General features: G+C 47.4%; 5 protein-coding genes across 5 annotated transcripts; 3 read left to right on the top strand and 2 right to left on the bottom strand.

Annotated features, from left to right (window-relative positions):
- The first annotated feature begins 2692 nt into the window (after nucleotides 1–2692).
- On the top strand, nucleotides 2693–4890 carry F4807DRAFT_162443 (branched-chain amino acid aminotransferase II). Its single transcript, XM_047993353.1, has 3 exons — nucleotides 2693–3142; nucleotides 3236–3996; nucleotides 4064–4890. Exons 1-3 carry the CDS (start codon nucleotides 3073–3075, stop codon nucleotides 4430–4432), a joined length of 1200 nt encoding a protein of 399 aa, XP_047852546.1. The 5' UTR covers nucleotides 2693–3072; the 3' UTR covers nucleotides 4433–4890.
- A 785-nt stretch (nucleotides 4891–5675) lies between these two features.
- F4807DRAFT_162399 (potassium transporter) lies at nucleotides 5676–8898 on the top strand. The gene is made up of 6 exons (XM_047993352.1): nucleotides 5676–6277; nucleotides 6345–6392; nucleotides 6452–6638; nucleotides 6691–7455; nucleotides 7510–7682; nucleotides 7762–8898. The coding sequence occupies exons 1-6, from the start codon at nucleotides 6009–6011 to the stop codon at nucleotides 8786–8788; spliced, it is 2469 nt and encodes an 822-aa protein (XP_047852547.1). The 5' UTR covers nucleotides 5676–6008; the 3' UTR covers nucleotides 8789–8898.
- Nucleotides 8827–10011, bottom strand: F4807DRAFT_162518 (uncharacterized protein). The gene has a single exon (XM_047993355.1). It carries the CDS (start codon nucleotides 9830–9832, stop codon nucleotides 9008–9010), a length of 825 nt encoding a protein of 274 aa, XP_047852548.1. The 5' UTR covers nucleotides 9833–10011; the 3' UTR covers nucleotides 8827–9007.
- Nucleotides 10012–11580: 1569 nt separating this feature from the next.
- Nucleotides 11581–12228, bottom strand: F4807DRAFT_432930 (uncharacterized protein). The gene is made up of 2 exons (XM_047998632.1): nucleotides 12026–12228; nucleotides 11581–11955 (listed from the first exon to the last, which is right to left on the bottom strand). The coding sequence occupies exons 1-2, from the start codon at nucleotides 12093–12095 to the stop codon at nucleotides 11807–11809; spliced, it is 219 nt and encodes a 72-aa protein (XP_047852549.1). The 5' UTR covers nucleotides 12096–12228; the 3' UTR covers nucleotides 11581–11806.
- Nucleotides 12229–12770: 542 nt separating this feature from the next.
- F4807DRAFT_468906 (uncharacterized protein) lies at nucleotides 12771–13825 on the top strand (the record flags this gene model as incomplete). Its single annotated transcript, XM_048002653.1, has 4 exons — nucleotides 12771–13023; nucleotides 13100–13198; nucleotides 13277–13356; nucleotides 13422–13825. 4 exons carry the CDS (start codon nucleotides 12771–12773, stop codon nucleotides 13662–13664), a joined length of 675 nt encoding a protein of 224 aa, XP_047852550.1. The 3' UTR covers nucleotides 13665–13825.
- Nucleotides 13826–13844: the final 19 nt, after the last annotated feature.

A 13844-nucleotide genomic window follows, 5' to 3' on the forward strand; every position in this document is an offset into this window, starting at 1 on the left:
ACCCATAATGTTGGGGTAGAAACGGCTGCGTGATCATGGTACGCCATAGTCCGATCCTACCTCAAAAATGACAAAAAACAAAATAAAACGTACAACACTGGGGATTCGCTGGTCGTCACCGACCCAACTACTAGTCCAGCGATAGTCAGCTTATCTATGGGAGAGCGGACGGGATCCCGAGCTTTCTAACTTCTATGGTCGTACGTGAAAGCTATAGCTATTGCAGTAGTATATATATTTTGTTCCTGTTCTCGGTCTTAGCAAATAGAGGATAAACCTGCCTCACTTCCATGACTATCGTACATACTAACATTATACAGGGGTTTCTCGTCTTCGACGTCGCATACCTAACTACTTACCCAGGTATAGCAGTAATTGAAATCGATACACTCAAAGGTCCAATAAAGTCAAATAGATGGGTTGAGCAGTTTGGTGTTAATGTGTGTTCTGTTGTATCTGGGTCAAACATCGACATCCACAAGCCTACCGGCCAGTGTGGTTCTAGATATTCCATCGTCTTATTATTTCAGGTATAACTGACAGTCGTATCGAATCAATTGTGGATCAATGTGCGTGGAGTACGAGAAGTTGGCCTGTTCTGTTTCCACATCTCGTCGTCGTCGTCGTACCATCTTGAATGGTGGTCATATTGCACGATAAAGTTGATATGATGTTGTGGTGATATGAGATATGTTCGAAACGATAGCAAATCAATAAAAGATGCATAACCGAATCATACGGGATATTGAGGACACTGGCAGATTGATACTACCCATAGTGTCAAGCGAGTGCAGCGTAACCAAGGTGTTTCACGGTGGCTCGATGCTGATTGCGTAATCAGCAGATTGGCCTCGCCATCCTACATACATACATATAATAAAAGTGATAAATATTGTACCATCGCGATAACTTAATAAGGTGGTGGACCAAACATGTTTGAGATTTCTGAAGAGAGACATGTGAGAATCAGACGACCGGGGTAGCTATCTTAGATGCCGGCATAGATCTAGAATCATGCATAATCTGGCGCTCGGAACGGCCCCGCGGAGGGGAGGGTATAGCGAACAGTTCCTAACCATGTGGTTATCTCGCCCTCATAAGGTCAGATCAGGCAGATCACCGAGATGGGGCCATCTTCCTCCGTGTATTGCGTCCGCTCAGGGAGGTGTGGTAACGCGGAGCTGAGGTGGCTCGGCGGGTGGAAACTCCGCACAATCATGCGATATCCATGTGAAAATGAAACCCCCCGAAGCGTAGCGATCGTCAACCACCTACATTGGCGCGTCGGCAACTTGCCAATGGCGCCACACCGTTCGGCTTGATTGGGCTGGTCGTTGAAAAGTCAGGCATCTACTATTACGTGTAAGAAGTATAGGGGGAACGCAACTCCAATTGTATCTACCCCAGATTTCTCTTTTCGGCCGAGAGCGCGTTTGGGAGGGCGGGCTGGTGGTCGGGGAACGTGGAAAGGAACCGGTAATGCTGCACATTTCCTGGTTCGGCGGAGTTCCGAACGTTGGCTCCGAAATAATTGGAAATCCAACAGTTGGGCGTGAACGTCATTGACAGACGTCCCACGCCGGATATATAAGAAAACCCCGCCTCCTCCTGTCCTCCAGAGTTGTTGAACACAAGACCTACTTCAGTACTTGATTTAATAGGGAACTTCTTGCGTGGTGCCGGCACCTGAAGGCGGAGAATCAATAGTCGATCCAGGGTCCCAAAAACATCAATCTTACTCCAATATTGCGTCCGGACTTCCGTTAATTGCGAGGAGTGCGCTCTCATATACCAGTACCCGTTACTTGTGCAAAAATACATCTATATAAACAAGGACACCGAGCTAGTCTCCGATTAAGCTAGAAAATCAACGAAATCTCGAGATCACACTCGGAGAAACCTACGTTCGTACGATCGCATACGGCAGTTGTTATAACAGCAACTCGGGCGAACACAAAAGGAATCTCATTAGCAGCAATATCAAACCCCAATTCTAATATGGATCCTACCGCTCCCGCGAACCCCATGACAACCGAGTCGGACACCTGGTTCTGGACCTGGGTTACGACTTCGTACCCTAACTAAACCAACAACACATTATATGCAACAAATCGATGGCCATGAAATGATTCAGTGGGCCACGACACAAGGGAGCACAACCTGGGCAAAGGGACAAGCTAAAGTCCGACTCACTCGGTTCCTGTATTCAACATCTTGGCGTGAAGACGAAACTCTTTGCGGAGACGGGATGATAAAGTTCTCGGATAGCCGGGCATATTGGGATTATTTACCTACTCATGCGGTATCTTAGTTGACTTGGCGGTTTTCGGGAGTTTTGAGCGTTTGCAAAATATTGGCGAGGCGGGCGAGTTAGGAAGCTTAGTATGGGTCAAGATTCAGGGGTGAGCTCTGGAAAGGCTGTTGATCTTTGCCTTGACATAGTGCCAAGGCGGGGTTCCTGGTGAAGGTTTGGTGGTCTAGTCGATAGGACATATTCCTATCCTTGACTGGTTGAATTGGTTGAATTGGAGGTCAAAGAATTAGGGAGCAAAGGAGTCATTGGTGTTAAAGATACTCCGTAAGAACAAAGATTGAGCCAATCCCGCTTTCCATATAATTCAAATCAGAAAGCCAGAAAGAGTTTCGTTCACAAATATAAGCTTGATCAGTAACAAGACAGTTGCCCTCTCAAAATTTTGACGTGAGTGAATCTGAATCTGATAGATCAACTGGCAAGACGTAAGCATTGATGGATATGTAGCAGGTTGATGAATAAGCTGACATTAAACCCCTGTAAGGACCCCACCTAAGTGACATTCCACCATCCCACCATCCCACCTGGGCAAGTTCCTGGGCAAGTTTAACCCCGCGAATCCGATTGTCGGAGGTAAGTCATCCCTTTGGAAGTTACCAAATTTCGAATGCGCACCAAGTCGAAGGAGCCAATGATTTAATTGCATATTCTCAGCTTAATAAACTACCTAGGTTTTTCACCTTTCGAATTGTTGTCCTCTTACAGTCTAAAATCGAGAAATTGAAGGTTTCGCATAACGACATAGACATTATAAGACAATGGTTTCATTCCCGCCGCCACCAGTCAACACCATTGACTGGTCTAATGTTGGATTTCGGGTTCGTGAGGGTAAGCAAGCTTGTTTTTCGCTGGTCCTGAACATTGAATACAGAATACAGGATGCCGGATACGTAGGGATTGGCTAATATCGAGTCTTATCAGTCAATGGGCATATTGAGTCTCACTACTCAGTGAAGACTGGCGAATGGACGCCGCCCCAATTCGTGACTGATCCCTACATCCGCATCCATGGCATGGCCCCGGCTCTGAACTATGGCCAACAAGCCTATGAAGGCCTCAAGGCCTTCCGCAACCCTTCCGGCGATATTCAGATCTTCCGACCTGATCGCAATGCTGTGCGGATGCAACATTCGGCCGATGTCATCTCGGTCCCTCCCGTACCTACCGACCTGTTCATCAGTGCCGTGAAAGCCGCCGTTTCCCTCAACGCCGAATATGTCCCGCCTCACGAGACAGGCGCTGCTATGTATATACGACCCCAAATCTACGGTTCGAGCGCACAGCTAGGACTCAGTCCTCCCGAGGAATACACCTTCTGCGTCTATGTCCTCCCCACAGGCGTGTACCACGGTACGCATCCGGTCAATGCGTTGATCTTGGACGACTTCGATCGCGCAGCTCCGAACGGAACAGGAAACGCAAAGGTCGGGGGCAATTACGCACCCGTGCTCAGGTGGAGCGACAAGGCCAGATCTGAGGGGTATGGCATCACCCTTCATCTAGACAGCGCGACGCATTCGGAGGTCGACGAGTTCAGCACAAGTGGCTTCATTGGCGCCATCGTGGATGGCGACAACGTAACACTCGTGGCGCCCGATTCGAAGAGCGTGATCCAGAGTGTGACGGCAGACAGTGTTTTAGACATCGGCCGCAGCTTTGGATGGAAGGTGGAGAAAAGATCTGTGAGTACCACACCTCGTATAAAACCAGTGTATGCACATCAACCAATTTTTACTGACTTCACCCTAGATCAAATATGCGGAACTGCCTAAGTTCTCCGAAGTGATGGCCGCGGGCACTGCTGCGGCGCTGGTGCCAATACGGTCCATCACGCGACGCTTTGACCCTGCCTCACCTCAATCCATTTCCTCTGCCGGAGCGCACGCACGCTTGTCGACTGAGGGTGGTGTCGAGAAGGTCACCTACATCCCTGAAGCGGACGAAGATGCCGGCCCGATTTGCTTACGGCTCTTGGCTCAGCTTAAAGGTATTCAGCTAGGAAAGGTCAAGGACAATTTTGGTTGGGTTTTCCCCGTCACTCGTGCGGATGGGACGAAAGTGGCTGGCGAGACCAATGGGTCGCAGAAAAATGGAGAAACAGTCGATCAATTGGACTAATTATCTCAGTCAACTCAGACTGGTAAGTGGGATTAGGCGTGTAAATGGCGTATGTCGACATTCGAGGGCGACTTAGACTATTCGATCATGGTTGTTTAGGCCAGGCAAAAAAATCACCATCTGGGAAGACAAAAAAAAAAAGAAAAGAGGATTTCGACCGGCGAAAAGACTAAAATAGACAAATGGAGATTCAATTCTTTTTCTATGATCAATTGGGATTGACGCATTATCTAGTTTGCTGCTCATATAACACAACGTTTACAGCTGCCCGTGTTGGAAGTCGCATGCATATCCGCATATCTTCGGGTCACGACACGAGCTAGACAAAACAACACTGCTGGCATACATACTATACATGTATCCAATCTATTCTATGCCGCTTTGGTTCTTTTATGGATATATAACTACTTCCTTTAACCTTTTTAATCAAAATGCGAGCCTAATGGCCAATATCTCGTGAGCATTGCTAGCGAATCTTTCTCGGCCGGTTCAATTGTTTACTATGAATTTGTAGGTTAAATTAAAAGGGGGAAAACTTATTCGACTATAATAGTCAACATGTTGGTGTTTGTGTCTGAATCTCATAAAACTAATGTGGTTTGTGTTGTTCGCATACCGTCGGGATGAGCCATTTTCTGATCGAATTGAATCCTGGTAGCTGACATGTGATACGCTGCTCACCATGATCCATTTTGATGACTGTAACATTACCATAAAGTTTACTTTAGATAAGAACTCCAATACTCTAATTCGACGCGATGTCAACTCTCGTCATACCCACCCCGGATATCAATCCATGGATTGGGGTTTAGTCTTTGCAACCCCTATCCGGAGGCCTCGAGGTCATGTGATATGGCGCCGGGACAAAGTTGATGGTTGCGTCTCTCTCACGCCATCTCATCTCCTTTGACGCTTTGTTAGAGAAAGTGCTAGCAAAAGACAAGTTTTTTCCTAAGTTGCTTGCTGAAACGACCCTTGCCACGGCATCCGCCCCCAACCTGGACGCGCCCTAAGCTTGAGCTGTCTAGCTAGCTAGGATATTGGTGACGGATTACGAAAGGAAGCTATCCCAATTCGGTGAGCTCTTCCAGCAACGATTGGAGCGCGATTTTCTTTCTTTCAGAGCCACCCCTCTGCAGGAGGACGATGTCATTTCTCAGCTTCTCGGCCTGCTGGGTCTACTCCCCAAGCAAGAAATGCGCACTTTTTTGTTAGTTCCCACGTGCAGAACAGCCCTGTCAAAGCCATTCCCCACGCCCTCTCCCGAAGTCTCTCCCAAAGAGAAAGGAAAATAGGAATATGTGGAGGTCTTATCTTTACCAAAATCTGCAATGCAATAGGCCAATTCACCTAGGATCTGGGATCTTCAAAGACCCGACCGGCCTAGGTCTAGATGGCTTTCACACCACCTTGGATATCCTGCTTGCCATCCAATATGTATTAATACCCTCCCATTCGTGCTACCAAATCTGTTCCTGTAGTATCGTGTGTGTAATTCTGCGTGTGACCTTGGACAAGCTTTTACGTACTTGGAACTATTTTTTGATGCCCTCGCAATAAGCCCCAATGCGGATTGATGAAAATTATGGCGACACCAAAGATCACAATCGCCGCGGATGACGACACCATAAAACCCTCGGACTCTAGTGCCGGCGGTGGAACGGATCTAGGCGGCGTATACCACACGCGCAGCTTGTCGCGGTCTCGTGGGCCAGGCCTGCGTCGCACGGCTTCTCGCGCGTCTCACGACAGGCGCAGCGACCATCTCGAAGTCGAAGACGACGATGACTGGCTCCAAGATGATGGGAGGAAGAAACAGGTCTTCAAGGGTTCTGCGTTGCTCTGGTATCGTAGTTCCCGTTCGATTGAGGAGTTACACGAAGTCATAGATTGATGCTAATCGGCTGTGAAGGCTGGCATACCAGTCAGTCGGTGCCATTTACGGTGATATCGGAACGAGGTAAGATTTCTCTTCAACTTCGAGTGAATCGTTGAGTCGCAGGAATTAATCAGATGCAGTCCTCTATATGTGTACTCGAGTACCTTCACCGCTCCGCCCAGCTACGATGACCTTCTCCAAGTCCTCTCCGTCGTCGTCTGGTCCTTGACGATCATGGTGACGCTGAAATACATCTTGATCATCCTACACGCCGACAACCAGGGAGAAGGGGGCACCTTCAGCTGTTATTCATTACTTACCCGATATGTGAGTGACTGGAACATTTCGAGAATGAGTCCTCATCGTTAACGTCACACAGGCTAATATCACCGACCGCGACCCTCGAGAGGCGCGTCTCGTGAAAATGGAGCGTCACCTGACTCAGGATTTGAGTGCTACCAATCGCACACTTCGTTCGACGATCGAAAAAAGCAGGTTCACTCGTGGTCTCCTGAAGACCATTGGCGTCCTCGCCGTTTCGATGGTTATCGCCGACGGTGTGCTGACACCTGCGCAGTCCGTGCTGGGTGCCGTTCAGGGTCTCTCCGTTGTAAGCCCGAACATAGATAGTCCTACCATCGTTGGAACGTCTTGCGGCATCCTAGTTCTCCTCTTCCTTATCCAGCCTCTAGGGACCTCGAGATTGGCGTCTATGTTTGCGCCAATTGTCATCCTGTGGCTTGGGTTCAATGCGGGCTTTGGCATTTACAACTTGATCAAGTACGATCACTCGGTCCTGAAGGCCTTCTCGCCCTACTTTGCTATCCATTTCTTCATGGACAAGAAGACGGAAGCGTGGAAGATGCTTGGCGGTATCTTGCTCGCCTTCACCGGTGTCGAGGCCCTGTTCGCGGATCTTGGTGCCTTTAGCATGAGGGCTATCCAGATCAGTTGGCTGTCCTGGTGTTACCCTTGCTTGTTACTGGCGTACGTTGGCCAGGCTGCCTACATCAGCGTAAACCCCGATGCGTACTCTAACCCGTTCTACAACTCGGTTCCCCCAGGAATGTTATATCCTAGCTTAATTGTCGCTGTGTTGGCTGCTATCGTTGCTTCACAAGCTATGATTACGGCCGTGTTCCAAGTAGGTGTCATTCTCTCCTTGTTCTAAGGTATTACACTAACAAGTCTCCAACAGCTCATCAGTCAGCTGATGAAACTGTCATATTGCCCGCAAGTCAAGGTTGTCCACACATCGACAACATTCCATGGACAACTATATGTGCCTTTTATAAACTGGATTCTGATGTGCGGAACCATTCTCGTTACTGGTGTTTATTCTAATACGACTCGTCTCGGAAACGCTTACGGGTAAGTTTTCTTAATCTCTCTCGATGTTCCTCTTCATGTCATGACTAGGTAGGTATGATAAGAGACTAATGCTTCTTAGTGTATGTGTCATGTTCGTGACATTCTTCGATACATGCATGGTTACGCTTGCCTCCCTGCTTGTGTGGCGCTTGTCTCCGTTCATCGTCTTCATACCGTGGCTTGTATTTGCCACTGTCGATTGCTTATATCTCTCCTCCTCCTTGAACAAGGTTCCCGACGGTGCCTGGTTTACGATCACGATCTCGGGCGTCCTCACCTGCATCTTCCTGCTCTGGCGTTTCGGCAAGGAGAACCAGTGGCGCGCAGAGGCTGAAGACAGGTTCCGGCCCGCCCAGCTCCTCCACCGGGAAAACGACTCCGAAGACAGCCCCCTTGTCCTAGCTCCCCGCTGGGGTGGCGGTGCCGTCAGCAGAATCAGGGGATTGGGTATTTACTTCGATAAGGCGGGTGTGCTTACGCCGACTGTGTTCACACAGTTCGTCAGCAAGTTCGGCACCGTGCCTGATGCGATTATCTTCTTCCATCTTCATTCCGTCGAAGCTCCGTCTGTGGCCCCAAGTGACCGCTACGCTATTTCCAGAATCCCTGCCGTCCCTGGTTGCTACAGACTGGTTATTCGCCACGGCTACATGGACGAGGTCATCAGCCCCGATCTAGCAGCCCTGATCTACGAGCAGGTGCGCAAGTTCATCATCCGTGACGGGAGCAGCGGCAACGACGAGGCCCCGGTCGGTGGTGCAGAGGAACAGGAGCGCGAGCAAACTAATGGGCAAACTGATGAGGAAACTCAGGCCAAGGTTGCTGCTGCTACTACTAGGCAGAACGGTGGAATTAGGGCAACCCTTGGTCTCGATGACGAGGCTACGAAGGAGGAGCTCGGCAGACTTGACCGCGCTTACGCTAGCAAGGTCATGTATATCATCGGCAAGGAACAGATGCATGTCAAGGATCACCAAACTTCGTTCTTCCGCCGCATTCTCCTAACGACGTTCCTCTGGATCAGGGATAATACGCGTGCCAAGATTGCGAACCTGAGACTCTCTATGGATAGGGTTGTCGAGGTTGGCTTCGTCAAGGATATTTAGAGCTACGAGTGGCTACGGTTTTTTGCAGTGTTGGGCGTGTATTGTGGGAAGTAGAATAGAGTAGACCGGTTGGGGATTTGGCTAGAATGTGTGCTATATAGAGTGCTAGAGCTCTTTCTCTTGAAGATGTCCGGTTCAATTCATTTGCACACCTATTCCCTTGCTATTGTATCCCATCTCATGCCTTTCCAGCGAAAATTGATCCCCCGACGAATACAATTACATGTTTGGTTTTGCAATAATTGACAGTTGTTTGTCGAGATCCTTCTCATTGTCTCGGCCTTTGGCGAACTCCTCCACATGCTGAGATAGGGCGAGAGTAGCGATGGTCACTCGGAAGACTAGGCTTGAGAATTGAGCGATATCGTGAGGGAGGAGCGTCATCGTGGAAGGCACAACACGAGCCTGGCCGGGCAACGGTAGCATCGTCTTCAGCACTCCCAGCCGCTTGAAGAATCCGACGTAGGCTGCCTTGGCGTGCATCAAGCGTACGTTCCAGCTGCGCAACTTTATCGTACTGGGTGGTCGGCGCGCATACGCCGTTGTCAACTTGATCTCGCAGCTGTTGAATCGAGTGTGGCTGACGCGCAGCTCATGCTCTGTCTTGCCCATCTTCTGGTGCATGTGCTTGAGGGCGTCGCTGATAAAATCGCCGGAGAGGAATGACTGCGAGGAAAAGGGCCGGTTGCCATCTCTGCGGTTGCCGCCTCCCTTCTCGGGCTGTTGGGGCTTGGCGGAGGGCTGGTCGGGTTGCTCAAAGGGATCCTCCGGGTACGTTCCTCGGATGAAGTCGTCTAGCTTCGGTCTCTGACTGGCGCGGGCGTGGTCATACTCCTTGCGGCTGACTTCGTCGCCTAGGATCTCCCATGCTTCTTGGACGGCGCGGAACTCGGCCTTGTTCTGCTCGGTGTCTCCTGCTTTGTCAGGATGCCACTTGATGGCCAGCTCCTTGTAGCTGGCTCGAATCTCCTCGCGAGAGGCGCCGCTCTGGACGCCGAGCTTGGCGTACAGATCCACGCTGATGACCTCTTTCTTGAGAGGCATGGTGGTTGGTGGTAGTCTTCAAAGATTCTAATGGTTCAAATAAGCCAGGTTAATTTAATTGTATCGATGTTAATCCATAGGGACTGATGGGGATATGTGCCATCAATGCCATGAATAGCCTTTTTACGAGTAAAATAAATTCAAGTCTGAATTTATAGCAAGGGAAATGAAGATGATTGTTTCACTCAATCTTCTAGAATTCAAATACGTACCTAAACAGCTTCTTCGAAGTGATTGATTGAATGTCTTTTGACTGTGTTGAGATGTAGGTTGACACCTGGTCAGCGTGTAGGTGTGGTGGAAGATTTCCAAATAGAAATCTATCATAGGAAGGTTGGTTCCTAACTCAGTTAACGGGACTACTTATGATAAACAGCGGGAGCAATGCCCATATGATTGCCTAAGTACCTACCTCACCAGATGTGGGCCTATGTCGAGGCTCGACGCTGATGTCGTGAGATTGTCTTGCAAGCTATTGTCGTCTCGCTGATCAAGGTTTCCCCTTAAGTTAGACGGGATGCTAGATATACCCATTAATATATTCAAGTCGGCGTCTCCGTGGGTTTAAAGCCCCTTGCTGGTTATAATATTAGATGGACATTAATTGTATGGAAATACGATGAGAATCTGTTCAACGCAGTACTGTGAGCTGACGATAATATAACTATTGTTAACATAGTTGCAAGTCTCTGCTCACTTCTTTTGTTCAGTGTCTAAGTAAGATCCGTTGTTGATAGGCTTCTATGGACACGATGGAATCAAGTTTAACTTAGAGATACTATCTATCCGTCTGATTGGCACTTGTTATTAGTTAGGTAGATATTACACCTAATAATTAGAATTAGAATCCCCAATAGAATGAGCCTTGAAGAAACCGAGAGGTATAACATGTTTCTTCCATAATAATACTTTAATATAAAATATAATTGGATCTTAAGATTGGCTCTTCGCATACCAACAGTTATCAATAGTGAATGTATAAAGAAAGATGATATCACGGGATATTGACATGACGGCTTTAATATCCGAGGAAAGAGTGGTATAATCGCTAGCATTTTTGTACAAAATTCTAATGATCTAGCATGATCCATTTCCTCATATTCCCTTGCACCTTTCAGGTTCGTACCTTAAATTAGGAAAATACCTATTTTACATAACCATTTAACAGCGGTTATATCTTATGATGGGCAGAACTCTATGAATACCTTTAGCCCCGATGGTTCTTGAGAACAATTTTCACCACGGTGTTTAGTAATGTCTACACACATAAGAATGTAGCGCTCTATCTTGTTACTTATCCCTTAAACTGTCGTAAGATTGCAATCTCCCATAAAACCGGTACTATATATTGGTGATAGTTACTCGGAGGCTCTCAAAGTGTTGTTTGGTGATCTTCGGAGTGACACTGCAAAACCTGACCAACCAGAATCAAGCATTTATGGGTGCTAGCAGAACTTAAGGGGTGCTACACTCTAGATACCTAGCTACGTATATACTTAGGTTCCTACGCATTCAGGGCAAAAAGGATGAAGGTGGGATATTGATATTATTAAGCAGATGTGAATCGGGCAGCATAAGCTTACCTATATGATTAGTGAACAACTCAAGCCAAAAAAGCTCAATCTGCACCTAGCATCATTCATTATTGACGGCCTTCCCCACCGGAAAAGGAGGAGTGAATCATCATCGTAGTACTACGTATATAACACACCAATTGCATCAGCGATATGCTACTTCACATGTATTGTGCCGCTTTTGCAAGTCTACCTCCTTCTGGCAAGAGATCATCCGAGGTTTTGCTATCATCATACAGTTTTCCTAAAATGACCTTAGGCAGGAAACTTCCCAAATACGGTGCATTCAGCTTTGTTGGAGGCATATGTAAGTATCTACATAATCAGTGCTGTCTGGTAGGATAATTGTAGTTGTGATATCATTGCCAAAATATCCAATACTTCAGTCAACAAGAAAAGCTCAGGTGTAGGCGATGGCGTCGTCATCGTCAGTACCAGAAGTTCCAGGAGCCTCAATACCATCTACTCCCGATGGACCATAATTGTAAACAATGGCCGTGTCGTCTTCTTCGACGTCTCTGGTGAGAACCCGGTTCGCGGCTACGCCTCCTATGCCAACGATTAGCATTTTGAGAGTATAATTTTCTATTTCATCCTAAATGCTGCAAAGGAATCTTACTGTGATATGGCAGAGCAGCCCCGAAGGCGAGCACTACAAACGTGGTGGCTATGAGACCGATGAGGTGCATGGTGAATCTTTGAAAGCAGATGTGTCAAATGTCGTCTGTGGTATTAGAGGGTAGAGTACGAATTTGTGTCTACGTTCGGTAGAGGAGGAGAAACAGTGAAATGTTGGTGAACCGGGACTTATTTCTACAGTTGGTATTCCAATGTCTGTAGGTTGACAATGGCTCCGAACATTGTGATCATAGTCCTGCAGTAAGCCTTCCGTAGTGTAACCCCAATGAGGATCCAGAATCCGAATAGTTCATGCTGTGCAAGCTTGTGTCGTCAGGTTACCCCCTTACATTATTCAAAAGATTGGTTCTGTGGACTCATTGCTGCGAACTGACGTGCATGTAGACATATAGAATCCTCCGACACGTACAGATATGTAATTCTATTGGTGATAATTTCCAAATCAACCTGAAGGCGGTGTGGTTACATCTAGGACTATCTGAAATGCCTACTTACCTAGGTACCTAGGTATTCATAAGGTCTATATGCTGTCCCAGAGACTCTAACCTACTGTATTAATGCATGAATTGTGCAACTAATTGTGTTCATTCACTCTGCGCACTCTGCAAATATAAACGTTTTGTCTTGTTCCTCAGCACCTGGTACTATCAATATTTCTGTTAGGCCTAAGATTATGCTAGATTTTTGGGTATCAGAGCTCTCGGTAACTTATAACTAGATCCTCAATGTCGAACCTCGCCAACTATCAACGTATCGAAAATTTTAGCGAAGTAAATCTTCCTATTGACTCGGAACATGACCATAGAGCTCCTGTTAAAGCATTTGACCGGCGTAGATACGGAGCTCGCATATCGACAGCCTACTGGCTTGTCGTCATTTTCGCTGCCTCTCTAGTAACCGCACTGCCAGTTGGTATATTATGCTTCCGCTGGGGACGGCATATGCAAGAGATTCACCAGACACAACTAAATTGGTTTCGTAAGTAGCCGTATGAAGCACCCATCAGCTTCAAATGGAGATTGCTTAATGAAAATTGGCTAATCTTATATACTAGCTCCGCCAGGACATCTTCATACTGTCTTTCGGAGGCAAGCGTTGTTTGCTCTACGACCGGATAACATATCTGAAGCGCTATGGACTTCGCTTTTCCCTAGTGAGTAATTGATAGTTATCACCAAGGGCTTTATAGCTTTGGATATAACTGACAAGTTGTTGAATCCGCTGGGAACAGGGGGTGACGGATTCATCAAGCACCCTGAATTGTCGCCTGAGCCCACATGCCTAGCTGTATATCACCAACTTCACTGTCTCGTGAGTAGGAGGCTTTCGTAAGCCACTTCGAGCATATCGTCATAATGGAGGCTAATTCCTTATAGGACGCCATCCGGAGTGGCTATTGGGCTGCCATAGATGGTATTGAGCCAAACCACCATGCGAGGCCTGCTCATGTCCGTCACTGTATTGACTATTTACGTCAATCACTTATGTGCCATGCGGACACAAACCTTGAGTCGATAAACCCGGATTTGGGGGGTGTTACTGGCTTTGATTCAGAGAGAACGTGCCGCAATTATGATCGTGTAACTGCTTGGGCTGATAGGTGGAGAGCAAGAGATTGATGGATGGGTGAATTGAAGATCGAAGATCAGGTATTGGGTGATTTTCTCTAAGGGATATAATTTCATGGGCAGGACTCTTTTGTAGTGCTATGTATAGTACTAGATAGTCAATCACTGGCCTACATATGTAGAAAAGGGGATACATCCATTCATCAATGACGCTCCTTTAATACCTATACT

The sequence above is a fragment of the Annulohypoxylon truncatum genome, assembly GCF_022578515.1.
Source record: "Annulohypoxylon truncatum strain CBS 140777 unplaced genomic scaffold F4807scaffold_24, whole genome shotgun sequence".
Taxonomy (NCBI): Eukaryota; Fungi; Ascomycota; class Sordariomycetes; order Xylariales; family Hypoxylaceae; genus Annulohypoxylon; species Annulohypoxylon truncatum.